General features: G+C 45.3%; 1 protein-coding gene across 8 annotated transcripts in view; it reads right to left on the bottom strand.

The window, feature by feature from the left end:
* Positions 1–25,826, bottom strand: part of NRF1 (nuclear respiratory factor 1) — a 121,401-nt gene that overhangs the window by 85,471 nt on the left and 10,104 nt on the right. For 3 of the 8 annotated variants that reach the window (XM_077264421.1, XM_077264413.1, XM_077264415.1), the window contains exons 2-3: positions 21,209–21,291; positions 10,323–10,578 (exon numbers count right to left, since the gene is read on the bottom strand). In XM_077264421.1, coding sequence (XP_077120536.1) covers positions 10,323–10,578; positions 21,209–21,253 — 301 coding nt within the window. In that variant the 5' untranslated portion in view covers positions 21,254–21,291. Of the gene's footprint in view, positions 1–10,322; positions 10,579–21,103; positions 21,292–25,826 lie in introns of those variants that run through there. The other 5 variants (XM_077264417.1, XM_077264414.1, XM_077264419.1 and 2 more) reach the window with 3 other exon arrangements.

Below are 25,826 nucleotides of genomic sequence, written 5' to 3'. Positions count from 1 at the left end.
CAAAGAAAACGGTGCAGACATTGAGCCATTCACCACCATTCGTGCCCTAGGTTTCGCATATAATGTACCTATCCCTCTCAAAAATTTATTCCCAAACCCATATTTCCGTAAACATGCAATCAAGAAGGGCCATTCGAGGGAGTCAAAAGCCTTGGCTGCATCCAGCGAAGCCAATGCCCACTTGTTGTCTGGTTCCAGAGAACTATATTGTATGACCGACTGTACCCGTCTGATGTTGATAGAAGTATTTTTCCCAGGCATAAAACCGGTTTGATCCGGGTGTATGAGATCTAATATGATCTTATTCAATCTAGTGGCTAGGATTTTAGTGAAAATTTTATAATCTACGTTCACCAAAGAGATTGGTCTATATGATCCACAATCCAGAGGATCCTTCACCTCCTTCCTGAGTACAACAATATTAGCATCATAAAACGTTTCGGGTACAGATTTCCCCTCCCATATTCCCTTGAGTACCTTCAGCAGTATAGGTGCCAGTTTGTCACGGTATTTCCTATAGAACTCAATGGGAAACCCATCAGGTCCCGGGGCCTTTCCAGCTGCCATATCTGTTATAGCGTGTTCTACCTCCTCCAGGGTAAATTCGGCCTCCATAAGGGCTTGCTGGGATGGGCTCAGTGAGGGGAATGTTATATCCGATAAATAATCTAAGCATTCATCAATACCAGAACCACTGCTAGATTTATATAACGAGGTATAATAGTCATAGAAACCTTGAAGTATTCCTTCAGTAGAGGATACTAAAGAGCCATCGGACACCCGGATCTGCAATATTGTATTGGAGGTATTGCGTTGGCGTACCAAGAAGGCCAAAAGTGTACTGGCCTGATTTCCTAGTTCAAAATAGGCTTGGCGAGTGAAAAATAATTTGCGCTTTGACTTAACATCTGCATGTTGGGTATATAGTCTCTGGGAAGTAAGCCATTCAATTCTATTACTGCTGGACTGGTTGGCTATGTAAGTGGCCTCTGAGTCTTTTAATCTTTGTTCCATCTCCTCATCCTCTTTCGCCGTTACCCTCTTAATATAGGAGATAGTAGAGGACAGACATCCCCTCAAATATGCCTTCAGGGTGTCCCAAAATAAACCGAGGTTTTGGAGTTCCGAGTGTATTAGAATGAAACTATTCAGCTGATCAATCGTCCTATCGCTAGCGTCTATTAATTTTAACCAGAAGGGGTTCAATTTCCAGGACTTACTATTATTATTGGATTGTCCAAATTTGAGTTTAAGAATAATTGGGCTGTGATCTGAGATCTCCCGATTACCATGTTCAATACTATCCATCCATAATGCCAATCCACTCGACCCAAATATATAGTCTATTCGAGATAGTGACTGTCTAGTAGATGAGTGACAAGTGTACCCCTTGACCCCCGGGTGACCCATTCTCCACAAATCCAGCCAACCACTACCATCCATAAACAGTGCCAATTGAGAGGGGGGTTGAGGTAAAGTGTCTCCTAATGCTACGTCATCTAGTCTCAATCTGTCCATAGATTGATCCATAACTAAGTTAAAATCTCCCATGCAGATAACATTTGCTTCCGGATATTTTAAGGAGAAGCCTAGAGCCATACGAAGAATTGACATGTTGGCAGGGGGGGATTATAGATACATAACACATACTCTCGTGAGTTGATGAATGCATGCACAAAGACAAAGCGACCCTCGGGATCACGTCTCGCCTCCTTGGCCTCCCATCTGACCTCCCTGTGTATCAGTAAAGAGACCCCTCTGGAATAACTGGTGTGGAAGGCATGCAAGGCCCATTGTACCCATGGTTTTTGCACACATCTAGCCGTATCTCTTGTTAAATGTGTTTCTATTAGTGCTACAATGTGGGGATGGCACCTTTTTATCTGAGAAAATACCTTAATTTTCTTTCTAGGGGTTTTTATACCTCGTATATTCCATGTCATACATATAATTTCAGCCCCCATGTTTACTTTTAAAGAAAAAGTTAATGCATAACATTATTCGGGTGCATTCCAGCAGTATCATACAGGGCAAAGAGTTAGTAACAGCGGCAGTCTTACTTAATAAACAATCAAAACTGGTACATAAAACCAAAAGAAACAAAAAAACTTGAACAGTAGGGGAGAGTATTTCCATTCTCCCACAGTCAGATTGAAAAGGGGATACCCTCACTGGATACAGTGTCCGGTATTGTTGACTTTTTTCCCGCACCCCTACGGAAAGCTCTAGGTGTGTTGCCTTTGATCAAGGAGTCCAGATTAGGGATTTTCCACATTCGGACCCCCGTGAGACCGCATCCATTCAATTGCCTCCGCTGGGTCCGTGAAGAATAAGGAAGAGCCATTGTGGACGACACGGAGCCGGGCTGGATAGAGCATAGAGTAGACAATGTTCTTATCCCTGAGTTGTTTCTTAACATCCATAAATCGTGCCCGCTGCTTTTGAAGTTCCATAGAAAAATCTGGAAAGATTGATATGGTGGCATTATCGAATTTGATAAGGCCCTTCTGCCGCGCCAAGCGGAGGATGGCATCCCTGTCTCTGCAATTAAGGAGGCGTGCCAGGAGAGGTCGTGGCGGGGCCCCAGGAGGCAAAGACCTCGTCGGTACCCTATGGGCCCTCTCTACCGAAAATGTTGAGGAGAATTCATCCCCCAATGAAGATTTAAGCCATTCCTCTAAGAACTGTTCAGGTCGCTGACCCTCCGACCGCTCCGGAAGACCTATAATTCGGATATTGTTGCGGCGTAGCCTATTTTCCAAATCATCTGCTTTTTGCTTCCATGCATTTACGGATCCAGTAGCTTTAGCCAGTTTAGCCTCCATAGGAGTGATAGTGTCTTCTATGTGGGATACCCTTGTTTCAACCTCAGAAATACGTCCCCTCATAGTTTGCATGTCATGCCGCAGGCGGCCCACCTCCGTATGTACATCCTCTATTTTCTCAGTAAGAGATGATCTAGTGAGGGAGATGGCCTGCATCAACTGTTCCGATGCCTGTTTAAGAGTCAGTTCTTCCTCCTCCCCCTCCCCAGTACCATCAGAGGGGCGACCCCTGCGTTGAGATGATGTAGGGTTGTTTCTAAGGTTGCGTACATTATCATGGGAGTCATCTTTGGCATATTTTTTAAGCTTTTCAGCCGCTGTCGCTCCTCTAGGATGCTGCATGGTGGGTATACGCAAGGGGGGATCCCACAAAACAACCTCAAAAGTAATTGTAGATAAGCTGTGCTCTAATGTTATGGTGTTAAATGGATCGAACTCCGACCCCAGGTCCTATATATATAGTGCTGGACTGCACTCCAAGTCTCCGTAAACTTGACAAATAATGAGAATCACATGGTAGTTGTCTGGGTGATTACTTAGGTCCAATATGGCTGGGCAGGCACTCAGTTTATGGATAGAGGGGGAACAACGGTGAAGGGGTTAATTCCCAATGTTATGGTGCTGTCAATGAGGCGGCTGTATGACAGGGGGGGGCACAGGGCCCAATATTTCAGGGCGCACACCGCACCACCCCTCTAATTTTTGAAAGTTTAATTATCCCCTAAACAGCACCGCAGGTTTGAAAGGCACCGCTCCCTTTTGCTGTTAGGGAGCGCGCTATATTAATGGCCACTGCTCCCCGCGTACACCGCTATCTCCCTCAGGTCTCCCAGTCCCTGCACACCGGTCCACGTTCTCACCACTGCGGTCCTGTCTCCGTCGGCTCCAGCGAAAGAAAAGTCTGGTCCCAGCAGAAAATGATGGCGCCGCGTCCTGTATTCCGGAGCGCGCGCGCCGAAGATGGCCGCCGCTGCACGTGGGCCCTCCTGGTGTCTCTGTCTCCGCAGCTCCCGCCGCTTCAGATTAACGCTGCAGCCGTCCGGAGCGCCAGCCCCCACAGCTCCTGCATGTAGGTACCTCACCGCATCCACCGGTACCGTCCACCGCCGCCTCCTCCGGGATGAGAGAGGGACCCAGCTCCGGCAAGGAGCAGCGCCGCGCTCCGTTTACCCTCCTCGCTCCCGCGTGCAGGTATCTCGCTGCTCTCACCAGCGAGGTCGGTCACCGCCGCTTCTAAGGTGACAGAGGGTCCGGGGCTCCAGCTGGAAGCAGCGCCGCGCTCCGTGTCTCCCGGCGTGCGCTCCAGAAATGGCCGCCGTTACACGCGGGGGGCCTCCTGCCCGCTTCAGCTCCCGCTGCTCCCGGCTCCACGAATCTCCGCAGCGGTCTCCCGGGAGGTCCACAGGGCTCTCTATTGTATGGGGCTCAGGTTTGGCTTATTTTCGCTCAGCTATATTCACTATTTTATGGCAAAATCAGTTCAGGATACTTGGAGCTCTCCTTAGGTGCTTCCTGCTTCTTCAGCTACATAGCCACGCCCCCCCGTGGTGAGCACTTTAAACCCCCAGGTGCTTCACAGAAGTTTATAACGTAGAGCCGTGAAAATAAAAAAAATCGCATTTTTTCTACAAAAAATGATCTTTTTGCCTCCAAATTTTTATTTTACCAAGGGTAACAGGAGAAAATGGACCCCAGAAGTTGTTGTACAATTTGTCTTGAGTATGCCAACACCCCATATGTGGGGGTAAACCACTGTTTGGGCGCATGGCTGAGCTCGGATGCAAAGGAGCGCCATTTGACTTTTCAATGCAAAATTGACTGGAATTGAGATCGGACGCCATGTCGCGTTTGGAGAGCCCCTGATGTGCCTAAACAGTAGAAACCACCCAAAAGTGACCCCATTTTGGAAACTAGACCCCCCATGGAACTTATCTAGATGTGTAGTGAGAACTTTGAATGCCCAAGTGCATCACAGAAGTTTATAATGCAGAGTCGTGAAAATAAAAAATATATATTTTTTAACAATAAAGATTTTGTAGCCCCCAAGTTTTTTTTTTCACAAGGGTAACAAGAGAAATTGGACCCCAAAAGTTGTTGTCCAATTTGTCCTGAGTATGCTGGTACCCCATATGTGGGGGTAAACCACTGTTTGGGCGCACGGCAGAGCTCGGAAGGGAAGGAGCGCCATTTTGGAATGCAGACTTTGATAGAATTGTCTGCGGGCGTTATGTTGCGTTTGCAGACCCCTAATGTACCTAAACAGTAGAAACCCCCAACAAGTGACCCCATTTTGGAAAATAGACCCCCCCAAGGAACTTATCTAGATATGTGGTGAGAACTTTGAATGCCCAAGTGCTTCACAGAAGTTTATAATGCAGAGTAGTGAAAATAAAAAATATTTTTTTTTCCCACAAAAGATTTTTTTAGCCCCCAAATTTTTATTTTCACAAGGGTAACAAGAGAAATTGGACCCCAAAAGTTGTTGTCCAATTTGTCCTGAGTATGCTGGTACCCCATAAATGGGGGTAAACCACTGTTTGGGCGCACGGCAGAGCTCGGAAGGGAAGGAGCGCCATTTTGGAATGCAGACTTTGATAGAATTGTCTGCGGGCGTTATGTTGCGTTTGCAGAGCCCCTGATGTACCTAAACAGTAGAAACCCCCACAAGTGACCAAATTTTGGAAACTAGACCCCCTAAGGAACTTATCTAGATATGTGGTGAGAACTTTGAAAGCTCAAGTGCTTCACAGAAGTTTATAATGCAGAGTAGTGAAAATAAAAAAATATTTTTTTTTCCAACAAAAAAGATTTTTAGCCCCCAAGTTTTTATTTTCACAAGGGTAACAGGAGAAATTGGACCCCAAAAGTTGTTGTCCAATTTATCCCGAGTACGCTGATGCCCCATATGTGGGGGTAAGCCACTGTTTGGGCGCACGGCAGAGCTCAGAAGGGAGGGAGTACCATTTGACTTTTTTAGCGCAAAATTGGCTGTCGTGTTTGGAGACCCCCTGATGTACCTAAACAGTGGAAACCCCCAAATTATAACTCCAACCCTAACTCCAACACACCCCTAACCCTAATCTCAACCCGATCCATAATCCTAATCACAACCCTAACGATAATCACAACCCTAACCCCAAAACAGCCCTAATCTCAACCCTAACCATAACCCTAATCAAAACCCTAAATCCAACACACCCCTAACCCTAATCCCAACCCTAATCCCAACCCTAACCCTAATCCCAACCCTAATCCAAACCCTAACCCTAATCCCAACTCTAACCCTAACTTTAGCCCCAACCCTAACTTTAGCCCCAACCCTAACCATAACTTTAGCCCCCGTCGTCACAAAAAAAGTTCAATGTAACCTTTTTTTTGTACGTCGCGTCCGCCATTTCCGCGCATGCGTGGCCGTAACTCTGCCTCCTCCTCCCCAGGACATAGACTGGGCAGCGGATGCATTGAAAAACTGCATCCGCTGCCCACGTTGTGCACAATTTTCACAACGTGCATCGGTACGTCGGGCCGACGCATTGCGACCGCCCCGTACCGACGCAAGTGTGAAAGAAGCCTAAGGCTACTTTCACACTAGCGTCATACTCGGCCCATCGCAGTGAGTCGGGCCGACGTACCGGCGCTAGCGTTGTAAGCGCCGCACAACGGGTGCAGCGGATGCTGTTTTTTCAACGCATCCGCTGCCCCATTGTGAGGTGCGGGGAGGCGGGGGCGGAGTTCCGGCCACGCATGCGCGGTCGGAAATGGCGGACACGTCGCACAAAAAAGTTACATGTAGTTTTTTTTGTGTCGACGGTCCGCCAAAGCACGACGCATCCGTCGCACGACGGATGCGACATGTGGCAATCCGTCGCAATGCGTCGCTAATGCAAGCCAATGGAGAAAAATCGCATCCTGCAAGCACTTTTGCAGGATGCGTTTTTTCTCCAACGACGCATTGCGACGGAAGCCAAAAAACGCTAGTGTGAAAGTAGCCTAACCCTAACCCTAGCCCTAACCCTAACCCTAATTTTAGCCCCAACTTGTCTTCTCCTGCCGGCCGGCAGATGGCAGCAGATGGCGGGCGCACTGCGCATGCGCCCGCCATGATGAAAAAGCCGGCTGGCAGGAGAAGACAGAAGAGGACCCAGGGACACCGGGTGAGTATGTTAGGGTCCCCGAATCCCCCTATTTCTCTGTCCTCTGATGTGCGATCACATCAGAGGACAGAGAAATAACTGATCGCTTTTTTTTTTTTTTTTTTTTTTTTTTTGCGGTCGCCGGTAAACTGTTAATTACCGGCGATCGCAAAGCAGGGGTCGGTGCAAACCGACCCCGATCATGTTCTTTGGGGTCTCGGCTACCCCCGGCAGCCGAGACCCCAAAGATCTTCCGGGTGCCGGGCGGCGGGCGTACTGCGCGTGCGCCCGCCATTTTTTCCCGGAAAAAAGATGGCGGCGCCCATCGGGAGCCACGAGGAGCACCGGGGGAGGTAGGTAAGTATCGGGGGGCTATTGGGGGCCATCGGGGACCACATTTCTCTGTCCTCCGATGTGCAATCACATCGGAGGACAGAGAAATTAAACGGCAAATCGCGTTTTTTTTTTTTGTTGCGACCGCCGGTAAACGGTTAATTACCGGCGATCGCAACTCGGGGGTTGGTACAAACCCCCCGAATCATGTTCTCTGGGGTCTCGGCTACCCTCGGCAACCGAGACCCCAGAGAAAATCCGACTCTGGGGGGCGCTATTCACTTTTTCCACAGCGCCGTTAATTAACGGCGCTGTGGTTTAAGTACCCTTAGCGGCCGCCGTTAAAAGGCGTATCGGCGGTCGTTAAGGGGTTAAACATGCCTCAATCACACCTATCCTCAAAAAGCCCTCTCGACCCATCCTCTGTATCTAGCTATCACCCTATATCACTTCTCCCCTCAAAACTACTGGAACAACATGTCCATCTTGAACTGTCCTCTCATCTCTCTTCCTGCTCCCTCTTCGACCATTTACAATCTGGCTTCCGGTCACACCACTCCACTGAAACTGCCCTAACTAAGGTCACCAATGACCTATTAACCGCCAAGAGCAAGCGACACTACTCTGTTCTTCTCCTCCTGGACCTGTACTCTGCCTTTGACACGTTGGACCATTCCCTATTATTACAGACTCACTAATCCCTTGGCATCACAGACTTGGCCCTATCCTGGATCTCGTCATACCTAACAGACTGGACATTCAGCGTCTCCCACTCACACACCACCTCCTCACCTCGCCCCCTATCTGTCGGAGTCCCGCAAGGTTCAGTCCTAGGGCCCCTGCTCTTCTCCATTTACACCTTTGGCCTGGGACAGCTCATAGAATCTCACGGTTTTCAGTATCACCTCTGTGCTGACGACACACAGATCTACATCTCTGGACCAGATATCACCACCCTACTAACCAAAATTCCTCAATGTCTGTCCGCTATTTCATCCTTCTTCTCCGCTAGATTTCTAAAACTTGGACAAAACATGGACAAAACAGAATTCATCATCTTTCCCCCATCTCACACAACCACCCCCAATGAACCTATCCATTACAGTAAACGGCTGCCCACTCTCCCCAGTCCCACAAGCTCGCTGCCTCGGGGTAATCCTTGACACTGATCTCTCCTTCAAACCACATATCCAAGCCCTTTCCACTTCCAGCAGCTTTCAACTCAAAAATATTTCACAGATCAGTACATTCCTAAACCAAGAATCTGCAAAATCCTAGTCCATGCCCTCATCATCTCCCACCTCGACTATTGCAACCTCCTGCTCAGTGGCCTGCCCTCTAACACTCATGCACCCCTCCAATCTATTCTAAACTCTGCTGCCAGACTAATCCACCTGTCCCCCCACTATTCTCCGGCCTCTCCCCTCTGTCAATCCCTTCACTGGCTCCCCACTGCCAAGAGACTCCAGTATAAAACCCTAACCATGACATACAAAGCCATCCACAACCTCCTATCCTCACAAGATTTCCTTCTCTACTCCCCTCTTATCTCCTCTTCCCACAATCGCATACAAGATTTCTCTTGCGCATCCCCTTACTCTGGAACTCTCTACCACAACATATCAGACTCTCGCCTACCATCGAAACCTTCAAAAAGAACCTGAAGACCTACCTCTTCCGACAAGCCTACAACCTGCAGTAACCACTGATCGACCAAACCACTGCACGACCAGCTCTATCCTCACCTACTGTATCCTCACCCATCCCTTGTAGATTGTGAGCCCTCGAGGGCAGGGGCCTCTCTCCTCCTGTACCAGTCATGACTTGTATTGTTCAAGATTATTGTACTTGTTTTTATTATGTATACCCCTCCTCACATGTAAAGCGCCATGGAATAAATGACGCTATAATAATAATAATAAACAACATCTGGATGGTCCCTTGCATTGCAATTTACAATCAACTGGTTGTATATAATGGCAACACAAACCCGACTACAACATCCCATCTAGCTATTGTTGCAGTGACAAGACGTGTGATGTGCAAGGTCCCCATCATGAAGTTGGGGTGCAACTTAGGGTGTATTCATTGTGCAATGAAATGTAGTACTGGCCACCCTATAGACACCTACATCTAATCTAATAAATCTAAAGGTTTTCCAATGATTATAAGCACTAGTATTTGTATAACTGAGCAGTACATGGTCTACATATTTATTGTAGGTCTTAAAAGTCCATTCTTGCCTATCTAACAAGTTCATTTTCAGCCAGGAATTTAAGAAATGCAACTGCTCCCCCTGCTGGCAGAATTGAGGAATTCCATGCACTGAACCATTAAACGCAATGCCATGGAAACTAGTTAAAAAATTATTATTATAGGATAAGGATTTAGACGTCATCGGCAGGAAGGTTGTCTCTATTGCAGATGCTGCACGTCTATGGAGGAGATTTTGCTTACCATTCCTACCAGTCAAGGAAAATCCCTCCTCTGGGAAACAGCATTTTACAGCAAGAAAAATTGGGGCGGCATATGTGGCTTTTGATGGCAATTTCAAAAACTACTGATTTTGTCTATCAATGGGAAATCCTATTTCTAAATTAGAATTTACTAAAAACGCCCTTAGGAGTTGTATGTACAGAAAGGATATCCTAGCCTTTAAATGGCCATTTATCGTGATACGTTGTACGCAGATGCTGTTTTTTCTCCTAATTTTGCACATGGTTCACCCCCCAATTAACTTATATAGAAAGAACCCCGAAAACAGTTAAGGTTTGTGCACACATGACAGGCTTCTACACATCTATCTGTATGAGCTTTGTGAAAATTCATGTACGTGGAGCAGAAATAACCAATTTGAGGGCAGATTTTAACCAAAGAAATAATTGCCACGCGACAATATAAATGTCTATGTTGTAAGAAATCTGAGAAACTTTTAAAAATGGGGAATAAGGGAAAAGTTGGGAGGAGGGGTGGGGCAGAGCAGAGTAACTATGCCATGGCAATAGCTACTTATAAAAGCTAAACCTCATACCTGCAGCTGCCAGATGAGCGGTTATTTCATCCGCTGCCGTGGAGTTGAGTATGTCAGAGTCATCGTAGCAGGTGTCCTCGGGGGATGATGGAGAATCTTCGTCGGCGCTGAGCATACTGTGATCTGTGTATGTAGCCACATGGACTTGTTGAACTTGCCCAACTTCAGAATGAGAAACAGTGTGAGCCACTGTATGTGCTTCAATAGTAGTGAGGCTTTCTGTCTGGGTGACTGCATGATCCTCCATTGCTGCAAACTGAAACAGATCAAGTACAATATTAAAGACAATCGCACACATTACTGGAGACCTTCAGTCACTTTGGAGAAGTCGCACAGTGCCATGACAAGGGATCACCGTGTGAACAAGTGAGATGGAAAACTATATGCAGAAAAAAGCAGAAGGTTGTGAAAATACTATAACAAGGGAATACCCCACCTAACAATAGTTTCTCAGACCAAAGCAATTGTCAGTGGAAGTCTGACCCCTTGTCTGCAGAATGCTGGGGCGTGTGACATGCAGCGCTAATATGTATGGAACTACTGTGCCCTGTACATGATAAAAGGGTCTGTAGATGGTCAACAGGGAGGTGACCCCCACAATTGTATAACAGAACATTGGTGTTTAAGCCCCATGAGCTCCCAGCAACCCTGTGCGGAATATTACAACAGTATGTGCAGCGAGTTACTTCCAGGGACGTAGAATTCATATTATGAGAAGGTCCCGCACACAGTGACTACCCTTTGCGACAGTTTGAGTTCATTCATGTAACATTCCTACAAGCATTATTTCTTCTTCTCCTAAATTTCCATGAACTAATTTGCACACGTGGGTGGTAACCTCAAAGCCATCCTATAACAAGTCCAACTGCACTATCAGCTATCGGAAATCTGAGAGAACTGGTGTCTTAGTTCTTGTGAACTGCGGGGAACTTTAAAGTCATCAGCAGAAGGAGACAATCACTGGTTACAAGTACTGCTCTCAGAACAGCTAAGTCCTCATTCTAAATGGAGGTCACTTGGCACTAGTTTTTCAGCGGGTACAACCGTTCCACAAAGCAGGCAGAAAAATAGATGGCGCCTAAAGGGGTTGTACTTAGTTTGGAAGTTATCCCCTATCCATAGAATCGAACAAAGTTCTCAACCACAGAGACCCCCACTGATCCAGAGAACTGGGGCTCTGAAGAGTCCATGTGAATGGTAGGGTGGTCGATCATGCTCACATCTGCTCCATTCATTCTCTAGGAGGCCACCAAAGATGGCCGAGTGACGCATTGGCTGGTATTTGGCACTCCCATTAAGAATGAATAGACCATAGCTTCATTCACACTGGGCTCTTCAAAGTCCTGGAAAGGTTGGGAAATCAGGGATCAGACCTTGTGTGATCTGGAAGTTATCACGAATCCTTGGGATAGGGTCGACTCCCAAACTTGGTACAAGCAAAATATAGGCCAGACTTTTGCTGTTTAAGGGCTTTACAGTACCAGCAAAGTCAATGAGATTTCTAAAATCTGATGCATATGCTGATTATTTTTTTTCCTTACAGATTTGAATCTTCAAAGTTTTTTTTCCATGCGGTTTAATCTCAATATAGTGCTCTGCTAGATTTGGTTTTAGTGATATATCCAATACGCTCTTAAGAAAAATAGGAGAGCGTAATTGGCCCCATAGAAAGCCAATGGCAAGGAATATTGGAGTGTTCCCCAGCTGTCCCTAAGCAAATCCCAGATATTCTCTCATGTGTATGTGTTGCACATACCTGCCTCAATTCCTATTTTGTGAATAGGAGGATTTGTGGGTTATGATCCACGCTGCCAGCTCATCCAAATCAGACAAAGTGTACAATTTAACAGTGTTTTATTCTACGCGTTTCGGAGTGCATACGACTCCCTCAGGAAAATACCACCTGGAGGAGTCATATGCTTTCCGAAACGCGTAGAATAAACCACTGTTCAATTGTACACTTTGTCTGATTTGGATGAGCTGGCAGCGTGGATCATAACCCACAAATCCTCCTATTGAGCAATTTAGCTACGGTCGCATGTCAACCGGTGGATCTGTGGCAGCCGGCACTATATGCTTGTGAATATTTTACATCAGGTGAGCAGTTACATTACTGGCGAATCTTCTCTTACATTGTGAGATAAGACACTATCTGCGCTTTTTCTTCCCTACAAGGTATATTACTAGTCAATTCCTATTTGATATATGGCCCCAACCAAATCCTTTATGTGCCAGATGCAAAGTGCACTCAGCAAGCCTGTTACACATGATGTGGTCCTGTCCTAATATGGAACCCTTCTGGAGAGGTGTGTTGGAAATAATCAACAGGGTTAACATTGGTCCCTCACCCTTTGTATGTGTACTAGGATAATTCGAGGATATACATACGGATGACCATGGCAAGACCACAGTGTTTCGTCTGCTGTTTATGGTCAGGAAATTAATAGCCCAATATTGGATATTAGATCAGGTGCCCAGAAACCATACATAAAATTAACTGGTTATTGAACCTTGAAAGGGGTATTAATTCAAAGAGAAAAAACATTCTCAAATTCGAGGACTTTGAGGATCAATGGATTGTAGGCAGTACATTAAACTTTTTTTTTTTTTTTTTGCATAAAACGCACACATTTTTGTATCATTGATGTGGCCGACTCTTTAGAAATGATTGTTCCTTTACCCGTAGAACAGTTGTACAGCTAGAGGAGAGACATTTCCAGCAGATTCCCATATGGATAAGGTGAAAGACTGAGCGGGTAAAGGTACCTTCACACGAAGCGACGCTGCAGCGATAGCGACAACGATGCCGATCGCTGCAGCGTCGCTGTTTGATCGCTGGAGAGCTGTCACACAGACAGCTCTCCAGCGACCAACGATGCCGAGGTCCCCGGGTAACCAGGGTAAACATCGGGTTGCTAAGCGCAGGGCCGCGCTTAGTAACCCGATGTTTACCCTGGTTACCAGCGTAAAAGTAAAAAAAACAAACAGCACATACTTACATGCGTCCCCCAGCGTCTGCTTCCTGACACTGACTGAGCTCCGGCCCTAACAGCACATCGGTGACGTCACCGCTGTGCTTTCACTTTCACTTTAGGGCCGGCGCTCAGTCAGTGTCAGGAAGCAGACGCTGGGGGACGCATGTAAGTATGTGCTGTTTGTTTTTTTTACTTTTACGCTGGTAACCAGGGTAAACATCGGGTTACTAAGCGCGGCCCTGCGCTTGGTAACCCGATGTTTACCCTGGTTACCAGTGTAAAACATCGCTGGGTATCGTTGCTTTTGCTTTCAAACACAACGATACACAGCGATCGGACGACCAAATAAAGTTCTGGACTTTATTCAGCGACCAGCGACATCACAGCAGGATCCTGATCGCTGCTGCGTGTCAAACGAAACGATATCGCTAGCGAGGACGCTGCAACGTCACGGATCGCTAGCGATGTCGTTTCGTGTGAAGGTACCTTAACAAACAATCCTCAAGAGTGCACATTAGCAATAGGGAAAGCTGAACTAACTACTTACTGCTCAACAAAAGACTATACAAAGACCAGACACTAAAGAGAAGGAGAGAAAAGAGAGAAAAGAGGGTGGGGGAGGGTTGAGAAATAGTCTACACACACACCTGTTAAAATACCAGGGTTTCTTCACGTAAAAAATAAAAAAAAAAAAAGAAAACAAATCATACCAATAGCAATCATTTCCATCTTTAATGTCACCTATAATCTGCATACATGCAAATAGCATCTTCAGAAGAATGAATCTCTGGTGCCACCTAGAGGATGTAGCAATTCTAGATGTCAATATCATATGTTAAAACGAGCCTTGCCACATGTCTTAGGATAAGCAGCCAAACAAGAAACTTCATTTGCGGACACGGGTTTCAGGGTGCTGCCCCTCCTCAGTGCAAAGCAGCAAAACTGATTTGGCAACATTTCTTCTTGCGGAGAGTGCCAAGCCGACGTAAGGAGACTTATAGGCCAAGCAATGCTCATCTGGGAATTAAAATAAGCAAATAACCTTTTCAGAAAAAAATATATAATCTGTATAATTCAATTGAAAAATAAACCAATCTTTTGTGGTGGAAAAAGAAAAAAAATAAATAAATGTAGTTGCATAAATATGAACACCTTTAATGGGGTCTTCTAATCTAGCGGATTAAGGCAGGGGGTGGAAATATCAATATTTTTCATGTATTTAGTGTGGAGACTATATGAAAAATGCTTTAGCTCAATTTGCAGTATTAAAGTTATAGCACCTTATAGGGAGTGATCTCAGCTGCACGCGGCACAAAAAGGAGTGAATTATTCGGTCGGCCTTGTGTGTGTGTGTGTGCTTTCTTAGCTTTTGGATTATCTTGCCCAATAGATTGTCGTCTTTGGGCGGCATTTTAAAAAAAAGTCCTTAGTAATTATGGCCCTCACACTGATCGGAGATCTAATGAGTCAAGCTAAATACCGTATTTTGTAGGTTATAAGACGCACCAGACCATAAGACACACCCCAAATTTTGGGGAGGAAAATTTTTGTAATAAAATGGTGGTGCACCTTTATAGTCCGCTTTTACGATAGCTTACCAGGGGTAGGCCAGCTGCAGTGGAGTGGGGTCCCAGTAGGCAGGGTCGCTGCTGCAGGAAGCTGGCGGCAGCAGGAGTGGGGCGGTCGAAGGTGTGAGGCTGCAGCGGGCCCTAGGTTGTCACGAAATGTTGGGAGCCCCCTCACGTCGACTTACAAACTCAAGATTAGCAACAACGAATCTCATCAGATTAACCTAAATCCTTAAAAATTACCTTTTACTGAAATGTTATTTAAAAAAAAAAAAAATTCGAAAACAACTAGACTACGTGTAATGCCCACCAGCCAACAATCAAGATACTGACCAAATTAGGACAACATATCTATTGACCTATTATTGTGATGGAAACCAAATGGAGTGACCACAGATAAAGTGTGAATTACTTATGTCAGATTATCACACCGTTTAGAGGTTTATGGTCTGGTCTTTTATCAGATTTGATGTCCTCGTTTTGGTATTGGTGGAGAATAGGGAGTTATAGGTGACATTTAGGGTGAACTGCCATTGAGTGGGGGGGCCAATTTGGTTTCAAGGTAAGGTGCCAACCTCCGCAGCAAGGCAGGTGTGATTCTAGGGTGACTTAAAGGGCCACTGTCACCCCCCTCCAGCCGTTATAAACTAAAAGAGCCACCTTGTGCAGCAGTAATGCTGCATTCTAACAAGGTGGCTCTTTTAGTTTTAGGTTCAAGTATACCCCAAATAACGCGATTTGACACTTAGCCATAATTGGTGTCTCTAGCCACGTAGGCTGGTCCTCCCTCCCCAGCTCGAAACGCTCCTCTGCCGTCACTCACATCTTCTTGGTCTTTCTGCGCCGCCCCCTCAGCGCTGTTTACGTTTTCAAACCGGCGCCTGCGCTGTGTAGTACTGTTCTGCGCAGACGCAGTAAGCTCTGGCCGTCTTCCGTCCAAGCCAGGCTTTCACACTGCGCCTGCGTGGGCAGTGCGGCCCCCACCTTTGGAATCCCCGCCCCGCACTGTGTTATGCATTATGCACAGTGCGGGGCTGCGTGTTGCATCCTGTCAGCCCGGCCCCCCGCCTTACTGCTTCTGGATACAATATACAGATCGTGCCTCCTCCTCCTCTAGCAATCGCCGGGCAAGAAGCAACTTTGGAAACTTGCCTGCTAGGTGGGTAAAGATCACCCCCAATTTATTATCAGATCAAGACCCATAAATAACACACCTAGACACAACACACACCACCTAGCAGGCAAGTTTCCAAAGTTGCTTCTTGCCCGGCGATTGCTAGAGGAGGAGGAGGCACGATCTGTATATTGTATCCAGAAGCAGTAAGGCGGGGGGCCGGGCTGACAGGATGCAACACGCAGCCCCGCACTGTGCATAATGCATAACACAGTGCGGGGCTGGGATTCCAAAGGTGGGGGCCGCACTGCCCGCACAGGCGCAGTGTGAAAGCCTGGCTTGGACGGCAGACGGCCAGAGCTTACTGCGTCTGCGCAGAACAGTACTACACAGCACAGGCCCCGGTTTGAAAACGTAAACAGCACTGAGGGGGCGGCGCAGAAAGACCAAGAAGATGTGAGTGACGGCAGAGGAGCGTTTCGAGCTGGGGAGGGAGGACCAGCCTACGTGGCTAGAGACACCAATTATGGCTAAGTATCAAATCGCGTTTTTTGGGGTATACTTGAACCTAAAACTAAAAGAGCCACCTTGTTAGAATGCAGCATTACTGCTGCACAAGGTGGCTCTTTTAGTTTATAACGGCTGGAGGGGGTGACAGTGGCCCTTTAAGGCTGAGTCACACATAACGATATCGTTGCAACGTCACGCTTTCGGTGACGTAGCAACGATCCCGCTAACGATCTCGTTATGTGTGACAGCGACCAACGATCAGGCCCCTGCTGGGAGATCGTTGGTCGATGGGAATGATCAGGACCTTTTTTTGGTCGCTGATCACCCGCTGTCATCGCTGGATCGGCGTGTGTGACGCCGATCCAGCGATGTGTTCACTTGTAACCAGGGTAAATATCGGGTTACTAAGCGCAGGGCCGCGCTTAGTAACCCAATATTTACCCTGGTTACCATTGTAAAAGTTAAAAAAAAACAAAAACAAAACAGTACATACTCATTCTGATGTCTGTCACGTCCCCCGACATCCACAGGGTTAAAACTGCTTTCGGCAGGAGCGCTGCTAATGCACGCGCTCCGGCCGAGAGCTTCCCTGCACTGACTGTGTCAGCGCCGGCCGTAAAGCAGAGCACAGCGGTGATGTCACCTCTGTTACTGCCGGCGCTGACACATTCAGTGCAGGGAAGCTCTCGACAGCAGCGCGTGCATATTAGCAGTGCTCTTGCCGAAAGCAGTTTTAACCCTGTGGATGCCGGCGGGGGACGTGACAGACATCAGAATGTGAGTATGTACTGTTTTTTTTTTTTTTACTTTTACAATGGTAACCAGGGTAAATATCGGGTTACTAAGCGCGGCCCTGCACTTAGTAACCCGATGTTTACCCTGGTTACCCAGGTGCTGCAGGGGGACTTCGGCATCGTTGAAGACAGTTTCAACGATGCCGAAGTTGTTCCCCTGATCGTTGGTCGCTGGAGAGAGCTGTCTGTGTGACAGCTCCCCAGCGACCACACAACGACTTACCAACGATCACGGCCAGGTCGTATCGCTGGTCGTGATCGTTGGTAAGTCGTTTAGTGTAATGGTACCTTTAGGCACTTTATCTATGGTCACTCCATTTGGTTTCCATCACAATAATAGGTCAACAGATATGTTATCCTAATTTGGTCAGTATCTTGATTGTTGGCTGGTGGGCATTACACGAAGTCTAGTAGTTGTTTTTTTTTTTGTTTTTTTTTTTTAATAACGTTTCAGTAAAAGGTAATTTGACCCGTGGAAGCGCTGGAATAGTGCGAAACAGCAGTCGTCGGTACCTGCTATCGCATACTCCTGTCCTCACTCTCCCGGCCATGACATTTTAACCACAATTGTATAAAGGATGGAATTTTAAGGATCGGTGAGTGCTATCCCTATTTTCTATTACCATGAGGTCAATAGATAATGTTACCCTAATTTGGTCAGTATCTTGATTGTTCGCTAGTGGACTTTACATGTAGTCTTGTTGTTTTTTTTAATAACATTTCTATAAAAGGTAAGTTTTAAGGATTTAGGTTAATATGATGAGTCCCCGCACTTCCCATCCTTGTCACTGCAGTGGACTTAAGGAAAATGGCCGCTGGAGGCTTGCCATCCTTTTCATTGTGGTGGACTTCGGAGAAAATTGCTGCCAAAGGCAGTGCATGCATCACAGTGTAAAGGATGGGAAGCCTTCAGCGGCCATTTTCCCGAAGTCCACTGCAGTGACAAGGATGGGAAGTGCAGGGACTCATCAGATTAACCCAAAGCCTTAAAACTTGCCTTTTATAGAAACGTTATTACAAAAACAACAAGACTGAGAAAGTGCAGGGACTCCCAACATTCTGTGAAACCTAGGGCACGGTTGAACAACCCTCCTCCCAGCCCGGGGCCCGCGGCATCGCCCCACTCCTGCTGCCAGCTTCCTGCAGCAGCAACCCTGCCTCTCCCGGGACCCTGCTCCACCGCAAAGAACGCTGTGTCAAGTGTGTAGTGGGTGGAAAAAAAAAAAAAGCATGACAATATTAAAGAATACAATGAATGGTATGAAACACACAAAGAAATGTGCTGCGAAAATCATGAAGGCAGTGCGGGTATAATGGAGATCGACGCTATTACTGACATGTTTTTGAGATCGCAGGAGAAGCATGAACTTCTTTATGAAAAGTATATTGGACATGGGCCAGCAAAACGTTTAGCAGAATTGTAAATGCAAATCTGTATGAAGATGATGCTACGGTCTTGAAAAAACAAAAAATGTGTTGGTCACGTAGAAAAAAGAATGGGCATGAGACTTTGGAATGGAAAAAAAAATAAGGCATCGATGGCAAAGGTGCTGGAAAGTTAGCAGATACAGTTATGGTGAACTCTCTAACTATTAGGTTTTGTCAATTTGCAGACATGCAGACTCAGTAGAGCAAATGAGGAAAGAAATACGGGCCACATACTATCAAAAGTTCCACCGATGATAAACTGCAACAAGACTACTGCCCAATGGGTAAAGAGAGCTGGTGCAACCTTCCATCACAATCAATACCTTTGTAGCAAGAGGTTGTTTCAGGTAATAAAGCCAATTTATGAAGAGCCGTCACCGGATGATTTGCTGGAACATTGTGTTGGAGCAGAAACGCAAACTATCAACGAATCGCTCAACTCACTCATTTGGACTTTTGCACCGAAACATCTTCAATCGGGTACAAAGATTGTGAACATAACTATATTTTTGGCAATAATTATCTTTAATGAGAGATTAATGACAATCATTAAAGTAATGGACGTGATAGGAATGACTATTAGATAGCAAGCGAAGAAGTACGCAAACACTCGGGACGCGGCTCGGTTAAGTCGCTCAGAGCAGTGTTCATCTGACTGTTTGAGATGACAGATCTCACTGCACAAAAGAGAGCAGCTCTGCAGGAATTGTATGAGCACAAGGAAGAATCACTCTATGGTCCTGGAATAGCCGATTGATCGTAAATAGTGATGAGCGAGCGTGCTCAGATAACGTGTTATCCGAGCATGCTCGGGTGTTGTCCGAGTATTTTGGGCGTGCTTAGATAATATGTTCGAATCCCTGCGCCTGTATGTTTTGCTCATCACTAGTGATGAGCGAATATACTCATTACTCGAGATTTCTCGAGCATGCTCGGGGGTCCTCCGAGTATTTTTTAGTGCTCGGAGATTTAGTTTTTCTTGCCGCAGTTGAATGATTTACATCTAATAGCCAGCATAAGTACATGTGGGGATTCCCTAGCAACCAGGCAACCCCCACATGTACCCAGCCTGGCTAACAGATGTAAATCATTCAGCTGCGGCAAGAAAAACGAAATCTCCGAGCACTAAAAAAAAATACTCGGAGGACCCCCGAGCATGCTCGAGAAATCTCGAGTAAAAAGTATATTCGCTCATCACTACTCATCACGAATCGTAAGTAATCATGTCTCTGTGTAATCAGTACGAAAAACTAACGTGTTTTTCTCAAAACCATTTTTTTCAAAATTGGAGGCCATAATATATGCAGAAACAATTGGTCAATCAAGTTGGGCTTGTGCAAACATTTTCAGCATATACCGTATTTTCTGGTGTATAAGATGACTGGGCGTATAAGACGATCCTCAACTTTTCCATATAAAACATGGAGTTTGGGATAATCTAGCTGTATAGGACGGGGGTCATCTTATACGGTGTACGGTGCAGATGGTTCCGAGGGTCTGGAGGAGAGGAGACTCTCCTTCAGGCCCTGGGTTCCATATTCATGTAAAAAAAAGAATAAAAAATATGTGATATACTTACCCTCCGACGGCCCGCGGCTCTCAGCGGTGCAAGCAGCGGCCTCCGTTCCTAAGGATGCATTGAGTGAAGGACCTTCGATGACGTCGTGGTAAGTCATCGAAGGTCCTTCGCTCAATGTATCCTTAGGAACGGAGGCTGCTGCTTGCACCGCTGAGAGCCGCGGGCCGTCGGAGGGTAAGTATATCCCATATTTTTTATTTTTATTCTTTTTTTTTTTTACATGAATATGGATCCCAGGGCCTGAAGGAGAGTCTCCTCTCCTCCAGATCCTGGGAACCATACAGGACCGCTCCCTGCACACGCCGTACCCGGCGTATAAGACAACCCCCAACTTTTGAAATGATTTTAAGGGGTTAAAAAGTCGTCTTATACGCCGGAAAATACGGTAAGTTCCCATCTCCTGTACCAGAATCAAGTGGAAATCTTTTTTTTTCCCCTTTTGTAATTTTGACAGGCCTCCAATTGTGCCAAAAATCGATACTCTATTTTCAGCATAACGCCATGTGTTTAATTTTTACATTTTGTTATTTTAATTCTTCTTCCGTAGATGGCGACAATCATAATTAAGAATCTGAGTTGTTGTTTTTTTTTTGTTTGTTTCAGACAAGTAGAAGAGCGGGGATTGTGGCCGCCATTTCGTTTTCCTTGCCCACTTTATTGCATTTTTACTGTACTTATTTATACTCTTCATGATATAAATTTTGTAAGCATACTTAAAACATCTGCAAATATATTGTTAAAAAAAAAAAATCCCCAAAATTCCATCCAAAAATAGCATAAAACTCGGGCGACTAGACTAGAAGATTCCCTTACACTAATATTTTGTTGAAGTAGCTTTAACATTTATGAAATCATTCAGTCTTTTTGGGTAGAAGTCCATCAGCATGGCACATCTAAGATTTGGTAATCTTTGCTCACTCTTACTTGCAGTAGTACTCCAAATCTATCAGATTGCGAGGGCATCTCCTGTGTACAGCGCCCTCTTCAGGTCAACTCAGATCCTACAAAATAAATAGTCATCAATCCAAATACAAAGTATACAATTTCATCATTTATTAAAATATATAGATATATGAAAAAAAACAAAAAAACAAAATTAGAGCACATGTGGTTGTCCTGAGGAAGGAGTCAGGTTGACTCTAAACCACTTTATCCTCATATCTTGATTCTTGGATTTTATTGAAAAACAAAAAAACAAAAACAAACAGCGGAGCAGAGTAAATATTCCCTGGTATTCCTTTAAAAACAGTTTGTGGATGCTGCAGTAGCTGGTATTTCCGCACTATTAGTGGTTGCGTCACATACAACCCTATCATTTGAGCAAAATACATGTGTACCCTCACTGTTGTACCTGGAGAAGACCCTACTGTGCTTTACGTTTTTATCTAGCCATTCCTCAGCTCTCACTCTGTAATCTTTCGGATGTGCTCGAAAAATATGGGCAATGCACCAGGACACCACCTGGCTAATTAAAAGGATCCACTGTTAAAACATTGGTGCCCAATACCACAATAAACCTCCAGATCTTGTGGAGTCTAAACCTCAACAGGTAATTGCTGTTTTAGTAGCACAAAGGGGACCTACACTTGGATATGCAGGTAGCTTTCAAATCATGGCCGACTGCGTAGAATTTTAGCTGAGCATACAATTTTAAGTGAGACCATACTATAGCTCTTGATAAAAATCAGCGCTATATATGTCAACATATAAGGACAGTAGCATGCATCACCATCACCCATTGACTTACTATTGTAGCCTTCTGCTGAGGGAATTAGTAGACTATGTTTGCATATGCCAAAAGAAAAAAGGACACCCTTGGTATATGCAAAGTGCGTGTGGCCCTATGGATATGTTCGGTGGTCATGCCCGGGAGCTTTATTGCTTCCTTTCTAAGCAGGAATGTTACACTAATATGTTAGCAGGCCATGTAGGATTGTGAATCTCTGCTGACAGTTTTTGCACATAAAGCCTTAAATGTATTTTCGGGTCACATTACAACATTAAAGGAAATGAAAACCGATTTAACCTCAAATATCGGTCTAATTAATTTAATCTCTTTTCTAATATACTATAATTAAAAAAATTCTTATTCCTGCTCTATTCTCTAACTTTTTTTTTTAACCAGTTCCCTGTTTGATATTTGGTCTGAGTATCCCTAGTGTATGCTGGGGCACTCAAACGAGAGGACATCAGAGGGCAGAGGCTGCAGTCACTGAAAGACAGTGTCATCAGTGACATACGTTTCAGGGGCTGGGCTAGGCAATTGTCAGATGATCAATAACATACTGTCATTGTGGAATATTTTTTTCAGTGCACAGTGACAATCAGGGCTGTGTATTCAGCAAACCAAACCACCGACTCGGACTCCTCAGTCTCCCTGACTCCGACCCCACAGCACTGGTCACTACTGAGCATGTGCATAAAGTGCAGCACAGATTCATCTCAGCTAAAAGCCGAGATCCTTAGATCAGGAACAGAACAGACATTTATAGGACGTTTCATAACTTTCCCACATTCTTATGAAAACACTTACAGCACATCCTGCATTGGACTACTGTACCCAATGTATTTATACATAAACCATAAAGCATATCATGGGTTAATGGCCGAGAGCAGAACAATCTCGCTCCCCCACTGTTACTGTCCACATCAACAGGACTCACAGGGAAACTCCAAAATACATATGCAGCAAGAAGCTGGAGTACAAAAATCCCAAAACACATATTAACTAAAAATAATGTATATTTTATTACAATCAATAAACAACAACAATAATTTTAAGCATCAAATACTGTATTAGCACATATAAAGTAGGAAGAGATGTGGAGGAAACCTGTAAGTATGCTGAATGGTAAGGGAGAGCCCAATTGTCTCAAACTAGGCATATAAAAAAGTACCAATACTGGGAAAACGCAAGGGAAACCCCATAATTAAAACAGGGTTGTAACGCACCTAATAGTGCAAAAGTACGCCTCCATATTAAATCCCAGTGAAATTGTAAAGTGTCAGAGCTTACCCATATAGGAGGCAAATGACTCTCCCCGTTCCACCAGCGGCCCCCTGACGCACGTTTCGTGGTCAGCTTTTTCAAAGAGGGTTAACTATTGGCCGCACCCTGCCCGTTTAAATAGTGCATATACCGGAAATGTAAGTGACGTATCAGCGCACCTAGGACCTGGCACCGACTCCCCTTCTGGCCGTCAAAGCCGCGCTCGCATAGGGCGGAATACCGCCAGATGACGTCACATAGTATGCGTGCGCAGCCACTACTGATAGTCGTCGGGGAGCCGGAAACCTGTTGGGTCCAAGGCGCGCGTGCGCACAGTCACCGGCCATCCTATTAGAGACCATAGAGGCTGCCATTATGTCAGGAATCAAGGAAATATCCCCATACACAACCGTAAGTGTGAAAAGTGCAAGACTATGACGGTGCAAAATAAGCACCGTCAATGTACATTTCATAGGTACACTGCTAGTGAGAAATATAAATATAAAACTGAGAGCATATGAACTTTAATAAAGTGCAAATGTGTTAAGTACGATATGGTGACCGCGAAACGTGCGTCAGGGGGCCGCTGGTGGAACGGGGAGAGTCATTTGCCTCCTATATGGGTAAGCTCTGACACTTTACAATTTCACTGGGATTTAATTATGGGTTTTCCTTTGCATATTCCCAGTATTGGTACTTTTTTATATGCCTAGTTTGAGACAATTGGGCTCTATCTTACCATTCAGCATACTTACAGGTTTCCTCCACATCTCTTCCTACTTTATATGTGCTATTACAGTATTTGATGCTTCCAACTATTGTTGTTGTTTATTGATTGTAATAAAATATACATTATTTTTAGTTAATATGTGTTTTGGGATTATTGTACTCCAGCTTCTTGTCGCATATGTACCCAATGTATTATATATTGAATGAGTAGGAGTAAGCCCATTTTATAACGCCTCCAACTCCACTGCCCTGGTGACAATTCACACCCCCTTGAAGTCTCTGATGAGAAGTGAGGAGCCAACAAGAGAGCACACCGTCAGTGTACATTGTAAGGCTGGAGTCACACCAGCGTATGGCATCGGATGTGAGCGCATCGGATGCGATATGCTAATGACCCTCGCCTCCTGCTCTGCTGCGAGCATCAGCCAACTGTCAGTGCTCTGTGCTCCAATCCTCCTGCACAGAGAGAGCATCGGAGAACAACTGCGGAGGAGACGGAGAAACTAATTTCTCCATCTCCTCTGCTGCCGGCGTATATCGCACTGCACTCGGAAGATATCAGAATGCTGTGCGTTGTGTCACTCGCACCCATAGACTTATATGGGTGTGAGTGAGCCGAGACTCGTCCGAGTCTCCGTGCCAATCGCAGCATGCTGCCATTGCTCTCTTATGCCAATCCGGCATGAGAAAATAATCGCGGATGTGAGCTGCCCACAGAGTACACTGGGCCGAGTGCTATGCCATGTTTGATCAAATTGCACTCAGCCGTATTGTACGATAGTGTAAGATGAAAACTCGGCGAGCAGGAAAAGCAGAAAAAAGTCCTGTAACCGGAATAGAGGTAACCTTTTGTGTAGTCATATTGTTTTAAGTGTTTATTTGTTGTTTTAGAGTGTTAGGAAACAAATGCAATATTGTATTTGACTCAATGACTTTTCTTTGTTTAGTGATGTATACTATATTCTGAAAATCAATAAATCTTTAATTTGAAAAACAAATCAATACTTTCATGTAAGAAGTTGTATGACTTATTCGTATGAGCAAAATGTGAGCTGCATTTTACAAAATTAACTGATCTTTAATCACTTTGCTTTTCAGGCTGACTGTGTGAATATACCCTCAAGAAAAAACAAAAAATGACACTGGAGTTTTTAGGAGCTGGTCAAGATTAAATAGGTTTACATACATTTTTCTGAATGACAACAATAGTAGTTAGGATGGATTTATCTCATTCATGGGTCAGAATGGAAGTCTGGCTGTCATTATCCTAACACCAGACAGAATTTTTTTTCCTCACAAATTGACACAGATCATACTAGATTAAGGGTAGTTGCCTCGATCGGGAACTGCTGTGGGTTGGACGCTGCCTATTTATGCATCTCTGAACCCGCAGCGGCCAGATGTTACAGCATAGTGGATGGGATATCAAGAAATCCCATCTCCACTATGCGTGCACCGACACCCGCGGAGACGGACATGCAGCGTGTCTTTCCAGACCACAGCATGTCCTATTTATCTTGTGGAGATGCTAGCCTCCGCAAGATAAATTTCACCCAGCCAATGTAGAGGGCGCGGTGAATCCACACGGTTCAGTGAACAATGAGAGGATCCTGTGGATGCACACTGTGTATTTCAGTCTTCACAATACAGCAATTGATGAAACATTTGTAGTGAAAACGTCCCATGTGGCATCTAAAGTATTCTGCATATTCTACAGAGGCGCAGGGCCCCTCGCTGGACATTAATGTGTAAATGGTATACAGAGGCGCAGGGCCCCTCGCTGTACATTTATGTGTAAATGGTATACAGAGGCGCAGG

The sequence above is a fragment of the Ranitomeya variabilis genome, chromosome 5 (assembly GCF_051348905.1).
Source record: "Ranitomeya variabilis isolate aRanVar5 chromosome 5, aRanVar5.hap1, whole genome shotgun sequence".
NCBI classification, from domain to species: domain Eukaryota; kingdom Metazoa; phylum Chordata; class Amphibia; order Anura; family Dendrobatidae; genus Ranitomeya; species Ranitomeya variabilis.
This window is presented reverse-complemented; position numbering and strand designations above follow the sequence as displayed.